The sequence below is a fragment of the Pseudopodoces humilis genome, chromosome 4 (assembly GCF_049639895.1).
Source record: "Pseudopodoces humilis isolate 2021_Gansu_Grassland_sample_001 chromosome 4, ASM4963989v1, whole genome shotgun sequence".
NCBI classification, from domain to species: domain Eukaryota; kingdom Metazoa; phylum Chordata; class Aves; order Passeriformes; family Paridae; genus Pseudopodoces; species Pseudopodoces humilis.
Window position 1 is genome coordinate 38,342,345 of NC_142203.1, and position 8,415 is coordinate 38,350,759.

At 46.7% G+C, this 8,415-nt stretch overlaps 1 protein-coding gene across 1 annotated transcript; it reads left to right on the plus strand.

Annotated features, from left to right (window-relative positions):
• The first annotated feature begins 276 nt into the window (after positions 1-276).
• On the plus strand, positions 277-7,712 carry ZNF367 (zinc finger protein 367). Its single transcript, XM_005522615.3, has 5 exons — positions 277-1,142; positions 2,140-2,290; positions 3,920-4,039; positions 4,415-4,553; positions 5,148-7,712. Exons 1-5 carry the CDS (start codon positions 780-782, stop codon positions 5,386-5,388), a joined length of 1,014 nt encoding a protein of 337 aa, XP_005522672.2. The 5' UTR covers positions 277-779; the 3' UTR covers positions 5,389-7,712.
• Positions 7,713-8,415: the final 703 nt, after the last annotated feature.

Sequence of the window (8,415 nt, forward strand, 5' to 3'; positions counted from 1 at the left end):
CCCTTTAACCCGCCGGCGGCGCCAACTCCGCTGCGCTGCATCTGGAGTTGCCCGTTCTCCCCGCCCACAGCCACAGCGCGCCAAACCTGCCCGGGCGCACCACCCCTGCCTCCCCCCGCCCCCGCCGTGGAGGGCCAATCAGCGCCTCCTCCGCGGCCATGAGCCCAGCTTCTGCCCAATAGGATAGCAGCAGCCGCCCGGCATCGCCCTCCGACCCCGCCCCTAGAGGCGCGGCCGCCGACTTTCCCGCCCAGCGGTTGGCCGGCGGGAACAGACTCCCCGTGACACTCGCGCCGGGCTGGATGATTGGCTGTGCTCGGGCGCGAAACGTAACGCGGGAAAACCTGGGGCTCGGCCCGGGCTGCGAGCGCGGAGGTATCGCAGCGGCGGCGGCGGTTCCTCCTCGGGCATCGCCGGGACCGGGGCTGCCAGCGGGGCCGGCTTCGCTTCGGAAAGGTGCGGGGACGCTGTGACTGCTTCGCTCCGGCCGCTGCCATGGCCGGGGGCCGCCGCTGAGTTGGCGGATCCGCTCGGGGGTGGCCGCGGAGGCGGAGGGGTGCGGAGGGCAAGCTACCGAGACCACAGGAGCCATCGTCCTCTGTGATGAGCGGCTGAGGCGGGCCGGGGCGGCGACAGGTGGCGACGGCCGCGGGACCTCGGTGCAGCTGCACGGCTCATCCCGGGACACGGGCGCGGACGGCGGGGCCGTGCCGCCGCGGAGCGCTCTCCTTTCCCTCTCTATCCACCCTCCCTTCGCCGCTGCCCGCGAGGGTTCGGCGATGGCGGAGCGGCTCCCCCCGGGTCCCCCTTCGGTGATTTTTTGCCAGGACTCCCCGAAGCGCGTCCTGGTCTCCGTTATCAAAACCACCCCGATCAAACCCTCCTCGGGGGGGAGCGGGGGCGAGGAGCCAATGCCCGTCCCGCCCGTCCCCACCAGTCCCGGGTTCAGCGACTTCATGGTCTACCCCTGGCGCTGGGGCGAGAACGCGCACAACGTGACCCTCAGCCCGGGCGGCGGCGACAGCAGCACCGCCGGCCCGTCAGCCCTCCCGCCGCCTCGCGGGGGAGCGGGCAGAGTCCCCGGCGGGGACGAGGAGAAGGCGGGGAGCCCGGGGAGCGGCGGCCGGCACCGGCACCTGAAGGTGAGTGCGCGGCGGGCGGGGGCGGGCGGGCCGCGCGCTTACAGGGTGACTCCGCGGCGCGCGCCCCTCCCGCGCTTCCGCCCGGACATTTAAAGTGAAGTCACTTCCGGCAGCGGCGCGCGCGCCGCGGGGAAGAGCAGGGGATGGAGCGGCCAGCTGCCCGTCCTCCCTCCTTTCAAAAGTGAAAAAATAAACCTGAAAAGCCCCCTCACCATCGAAAAAAAAAACAAAACCCAAACCTCCTTGTCCTCTCTCCTCGCATCTGGAGTGCTTCGTCCCGTTCCGGGCTCCTCAGTACAAGAGAGACATGGACCTCCTGGAGTGGGTCCAGTGTAGGACAACAAAGAGAATTGAGGAACTAGAGCGTTTTTCTTATGAGGAAAGGCTGAGGGAGCTGTTCAGCCTCGAAAAGAGACAACTGAGAGAGGACCTGATTAATGGATATAAATATCTAATAAAGATGCCAAAAGGATGGAGCCAGGATCTGCTTGCTTGTAACAAGCTGTAGAAAAAAAAAGACAATAGGCAGAAACTGATACACAGGAAATTCCACCTCGATATAAGGAGGGACGTCTTTATCATGTTGGTGACTGAGCACTGGCACAGGTTGCCCAGAGAGGTTTTGGAGTCTCCCACACTGGAAATACTCAAGAACTGCCTGGACACAATCTTGTGCCATGTGCTCTAGAATGGCTCTGTTTGAGCAGGGAGGTTGGAGCAGATGACCAGCTGTGGTCCCTTTCAACCTGACCCATTCTGTGGTCCTGTTGTCGGTTTCTCCCCATACTCCTGAGCACATGGTGGTGCCTGTTATCTCCCCTCCTGCACTGGCAGCCATTAGGAGTGAGTTAGGAATGGCCTGGGCAGTCTGGTGTGGCTCTGTTCCGCCTCAGCACCATCCTTGGTCATGCTGTCACTCCAGAAGATGATGTGCACGTTGGCCAAATTGCAGGGGGAGGAAATGCCTGAGTTTACTTGCCTCGTTATTTACACCCAGGATGGAATAAGACGTGGCCGTCCAAGAGCAGACACCGTCCGAGACCTGATCAGTGAAGGAGAGCACTCTTCGAGCAGGATACGCTGCAATATTTGCAACAGGGTCTTTCCACGAGAGAAGTCACTGCAAGCCCATAAACGAACTCACACTGGTGAGTAAAAGGAAAGGTTAAATAGCTGGGGAGAGTCACTTCAGAAGCATGAGCAAAGGAATTGAAACCTCCCAAACAAACATAAAGGAACCCCAAAGAACTTCACCTGTTATGATTTTACTGTAACTGCTAAATTAATCATGCTATTCTGGCAGTGCTTGTTAATCAAAGTCTTTGTAACCCTGTTTGTTTTGGGGAAGTGTAGCAGCAATTTGGGCTATAATAGGCAAATTGTGTAAATACTTTATCTGTCAATGTCACTTTTTAAGAGGGAGAACTAGTCTTGCGCTTGATGCTCTGTACTTGAGCTTGGTAGCACTTTGTATCCTAATTGCCTCTTCTCTGTGATTTGTTTCTTCCTTGTTGATGTATTTTTCACATCACAATTGAAGTTTTGCTGTAAGAGGTTACAGTAACTTAAAAAGTGTCTGGCAACTTCAGGATTGTAACATCCTAGGAAGTGCTTAAATATTGAGAGAAGAGTCCACATGCTTAAAATCACCACCCAGATGTTTTTTCCCTGCACCTAAAATTCATTTTTTAGGATGGAAGAGATAGTGCTAATTTACTGAACTGTGTTTAGAAAGCAATTTGCAGTTAAGTTAAAATATATGATGAACTCACTCAATACCCAGATGAACTTGAACTGAAGATGCTGTTTGTTTTTTTTTAAACAAAGCAAATACATTTTATTTCTGCAACAGAACTATGTATTTGCCATAAAATATGAACAAATGTAGCTCACAATACAGACAAAACCACCAACACTCCCCTCCAAACCAACCAACCAAAATCCCATGAAAGCCTTGGCTCTCACCATCTCTTTCTGACTCAAGTCACTGTGACTAATTTAGATAATGATATTAAACAACAGCATTCTTAATGTTTTTTGGTCAAAAGGTGTTACTTCACTTGAAATTGAAGTTGAACTTGTAAGAACTACTTAACTGAGAAGAGCTTATCCTGTCATTCCTCCGAATTCGTGAGCCAGCCTTACCCTCATTTTGTTGCCTTCCTGAGGGTGGTGGTATGGCATGCCTTTGTGTAGTGCTTGCCGTCAGATACACTTGAGGAAGGAGACACCTGCTACCCTTGCTCTTCTGGTTGCAGTATGCATGGAGAAATCTTCCTTGATGACTGTTTTAAGAAAACTTAAATCTGGAATAAGTTTCTCATGCAATCTCCATCTTTATAAATTTTCTTAAACATGAGTTATTTCTCCTAATGAGATATTCCTAGGACCTTGTAGTAATGTTGACCTCAGATATTTTACCCTAGTTCAGGCTATAGTAAGGATAAAATTTTTCTGGTTACAACACCTGAATTACATTACTTGTCCATTTACTTTATATATTTCTTGCTCTACATATGCACAGTTTCACAAAATTTATGTAGTGCTGTCTAAGAGTCTTTAATCAGAAAATACGACAAGGAAAAGTACAATTTTTTTTGTCTTTGGAAATACAACATAGAGCATGTACTTCAAAGTACACTAGGATTTTTTAAGTAGATGTAAGTTTCTGAGTAGGTAAAAGGAGGGTTTGTGCAAGTCTCAAGCCAGGGACCACCACTGGTTACTATAACACTTCTAGTCATCTTTCATAAATCTCTTGTGTTGCTACTTTTAAGGTGAAAGGCCTTATTTATGTGACTACCCAGACTGTGGGAAAGCCTTTGTACAGAGTGGGCAGCTCAAGACTCACCAGCGTCTCCACACAGGAGAGAAGCCTTTTGTCTGCTCAGAGAATGGTGAGTCATCAGAGAACAATTTGCAGCTTTCTGGGGTCAGACTAATATTGGAAATGTATGCGTGTTCACGTGGCAAAAGCTTTGGAGTTTAGTTTTGGTGGAACTTCAAGGGCAGGGAAGAACCCTCCAGAATCTGCCTAATTCTGCAAGTATGTATCTAAGTATTGCATACATTCTCTATCAGTGGATACTAATGTAAAAAATAATGGGGCACGTTACTAACCTTGCAACTGGAACCTCTTGTGTCCTACCAAACCTAGGGTTTTGGGAATGGGGAAGGGTGGTTTCAGTGGCATTTCCGTCTCACATATGTTACACTTTCTTTGGTTGGCTGCTTTCTATAACAAGTTTTTCATTGTTACTCTGGTTTTTAAGGCTGTTTAAGCAGATTCACACATGCAAACCGTCATTGTCCCAAACATCCATACGCCCGACTGAAGAGGGAAGAGCTCACTGACAGGCTGAGTAAGAAGCAGACGGCTGACAATAAAGCTGTGGCTGAGTGGCTAGCAAAGTAAGTTTTCTCATGGTGTCATCTTTCTCAAAATACTTAAAAGGGTTGTCTGACACAGCATTTATTCTTCAGGACAGTAAAACCCCAAGAAACCGAAACTAGATGTTCTTCTGGTACACATCAGCACAGCCTTGCCCCTCTTTGAAGAATTATGTACTACTGGTCAGGACTAAGTTCTTCATGAAACTTTTTTATTACAGCTTAGTTTTGTTGTGTGTTTGCTCACTTCTTATATATATATATTTCTTGCTTGATCAATGCCTGCTAATACTTTATTAGCTAGTGCTACAGTTTTGCTAAATTTGCATTTGTATGATGTGCTTTGTATGTATAGGGAGAAATGCCTGCTGAAAACACCATGGAGACAAGAAATCTGTCACAGATGTTCACTTGGGCACTTTACACTTAAAATACTGAGTAAAGAAGGTTTCTGACTGCTTAAATACTACCATATAAGGGCTGAAAGATAAAGCCAAGTGCAGTGCCCAGCTGGACACAAGCTGGTACTTGGGAGGATTTTGTCTGTTTTAAATTGTTGGCGTGTGAGTCAGTTGTGTGTATTGTTACAAGTATTCCTCATATTTGACATTATAGATACTGGGAGACTAGAGAGCAACGAGCACCTGCTTTGAAGACCAAAGCAATCCAGAAAACGGATCAGGAACAACAGGACCCAATGGAGTATCTTCAGTCTGATGAAGAGGATGATGAAGATAAAAACAGTGCTCACTCAGCTGCCCGCCACCGCCGCCTCCAGGAGCAGCGTGAACGCATGCATGGTGCGCTGGCGCTCATTGAGCTGGCAAACTTAGCTGTGGCACCCCTGCGACAGTAGATAGGAGGAGCAGTCTCTGTCCATAAAAAAATGTACTTTCTGGTGTTACTTAACCAGTTAGATCCCAAGCATAAGCTAAGCACCTTATTTGCTTATAATAGGCTGCTATTCTGTAGAATTTATGAAGAATGTTGTTGCCCCATAACATGGGGTGAGAGAATTGCACTTTTGATAAGGTAGAAGACAGATGTAAAATTTCTAAGTATTTTGTAAATATGGGACTGCATAAGGCAGGGTTAACAAATTTATGTGTTGTGGAAAGCTAGATTTTGCAAGGTTAACTCATTTATCTGAAGCAGATTTCACGGGAAACTTTCTGAACAAAGTGTTTGCAATTAGCAGGATGATGGTACATGTGGCCAAAGAAGGCTGACAAAAAAAGTATTTATCTGACTATCTAGCAAAATGATGGGTCTGGGGATATTTTTAAACAGCAATGAAACCATGCTTTTCTAATGTCAGTGTATCTTTACCTAGCATCTCCAAGGTGAAGGGCAAAGGCTAGTTATCTCAGCTTGTACAGGGAAAGAAAATGCTTCATGCAGGGAATATCTTCACTGTGACTGCCCAAGATATGAGGCTTGACTTTGCTGCTTCACATTTTTTTGATTTGATTTCAACAGAATCTCTTGGTAGCACTTGTTATTCCTAACATGTGTAGTTGGGAAGTTTTGCACATTGTTTTGTCTGAAAATGATTAGTCTTGCAAAGTCTAGAAAAAGGTAAGCAATTGGTAATATTTTTTTCAGGTGTTTTTGGGCCCTGTAGTGATTTGGCACTTGATTTTGTTAATAAAGGGGTTATTTACCCCTTTTATATTAAAGGGGTGGTATGAATTTGTAGTAAACTATTTTAGGTCTTCTATTAGCAAACACTAAGTTTTAAAGTATTGCTTTTATAATGATTAGCAAATAGAAGCCTCCATACTTACTGTGCATAAAGCCACCTTACTGCTTTACTCCAGCATAACATGCCAATTTTTTGTTCACTAACAATAGCACAGCTATAAAGTAAACACTGCAGAAAAGTATTCACTATACAATTAGAAAATAGGCTTCCAAAGTAGTTACAAGTGTGTTAACAGTGTGATTTCATGTATTTCCCAAATAAATGAAGTTGCAGAATGCTGCCTAGTACTCAGATGCTGATATAAAATGTTTAACAGGGTATCTTGTCACTTTGTGAATGTTGTACACTTTCAGTAGCATTGTCTCATGGTGATCTTTTATCATATTTTGCTTTGAAGGCAGACAGAGATTCCTAATATGCTAACAAACCTTTGTTTTCAGATTGAACTTTTTGTGTGTGATTTTGTTGTTGGTTGTTGTTGTTAAGCTACTGCTTAAGGGGATATTAATAATGTGTATTTACTGACCTGCTTGCTTTAAGTTCTTCCTCTTGTTGGAAGTCAGGAAATTCAGATGAGAAGAGAAACCTCTTCTCACTTGAACTGAAAAGGAAGAAAATATTTTATCAATCACTTGATATTGGCTGACCAGATGCGTACAGCTATTCCAGAAAAGTAGAGTGGTTTTACATCAGAAACTGCAGCTGTTGAAGTATGTTCTCTGATAACCCGTTGTGGTTGAAAATCTCATTAACCTAGTTTGTTTAAATCCTATGTTGATGCACTTAACTAAAAAGTAATTGAATAATTTAAAAGAAGTTTCTTTCATTGAATGTAAATAATTTTGCACCAGTGATACGGTTTAACCTCTGCTTCAGCTTCTGAAAGGAATAGGAAATTCTAGTCATACAAGCCTTCTTTGCCTACATAAAACTAGTAATTCATTCATCTATGTAGGTTTTGGATTTCTGAAAAAAAATACTACCTGCTGAGTGTTCATCTGGCTTCATGTGAATAATCTGATCCCAAAATGAGCCCTGAACATACATCTGTTGTAATTCTGAATCATAACTAAGAATTACTCCTGAGTAGTATTTCACAGGGCAGAAGACTGTAATTACCAACCACTTGTAGACTGGAATCTTACTTCATCAGGATTGGTTGTTGGTTTTTTGGTGGGTTTTTCTTTTGTTGTTGGGTTTGAGGTTTTTAATATTTTTTTTTCAGTTAGCCAGAATATTTACTCAGGTCTTTGACATGACAAGTACACTGGATTGTACTTTGCCATAGACAAAATTCAGACAGCTGAAGCAGTTTTGGATCATGATAAGTTTTGGGTAAAATACCAAGTGAAAAAAGCAAAGATGGGATGTGGAAGACTGCTTTTTGTTTTATTGAGTGATTACATACAAGAAATTGTTCAGTGCTTTGGAAGGTTTGAGTTGTAGTTTGGCATGAGTTAAAAGCAGAAGAGCTGATGTGCTGTCATTTTAATAGATGCTTTTAATAAAAACTTGATTTAATTTTCAGGTTTGTTTGGTAATTATTTTGGTAATAGTTTTGGTAATTTTGGTTTTGTTCCAGCTGTTTGGTAATTATTAAATACTCAGCCTCCTCCTTGTTTCTGACAGTCACACTTGTTGCAGAGAAGGTTGAAGGTGTCTATTTTTCCTGTCCCTTGAAATCTGATGCAAGTTAAACCACTTATTTATACGAGGCGAATTCCGTAGAGTTTGCGAAACCTGTGAGAGTCCATCCCTCCGTGTGAAGCCCAGGTCGAGCTCCTGGGGTGCTAAGAGCTAGCTGCAGCCCTGTCTCTGCCGTCTGCCCCCGCGGGCCGCGCCCCTCTCCCTGCCAGGGGCGAGCCCCAGAGGCCCCGCTTTGCCACCGGCCTGGCTTAACAGCTCGGCAGGGGTGTGCCGGACGCTGGTGGGACCGGGCTGCGGCTCGGGAGCAGCTGACGCGGCGCCCCGGGCCGCCGGACGCTCCGCGGGGTGCCGGCCCCGCCGCCGGGCCCCGCAGGCCGCGCTGGAGGGGCGCCCCGCCCCGGGCGGCGGCAACGCCCCCCACAGGCGAGGCGAAGCGCGGCGCCGCTCCAGACCCGCCCGCGGGGCCGCCGCCCCGGGACCCGGTGCCGCCGCCGCCGCCCGGGGACGGGCCGGGGAGAAGGAGGAGGGGGA

Bases quoted from the DNA above. Each gene is read 5' to 3' on its own strand.
- ZNF367 (XM_005522615.3), top strand. From the start codon at position 780: ATGGCGGAGCGGCTCCCCCCGGGTCCCCCTTCGGTGATTTTTTGCCAG. The intron at 1,143-2,139 runs GTGAGTGCGCGG...ATTTACACCCAG, and splicing joins GCCGGCACCGGCACCTGAAG to GATGGAATAAGACGTGGCCG. The intron at 4,554-5,147 runs GTAAGTTTTCTC...TTGACATTATAG, and splicing joins GTGGCTGAGTGGCTAGCAAA to ATACTGGGAGACTAGAGAGC.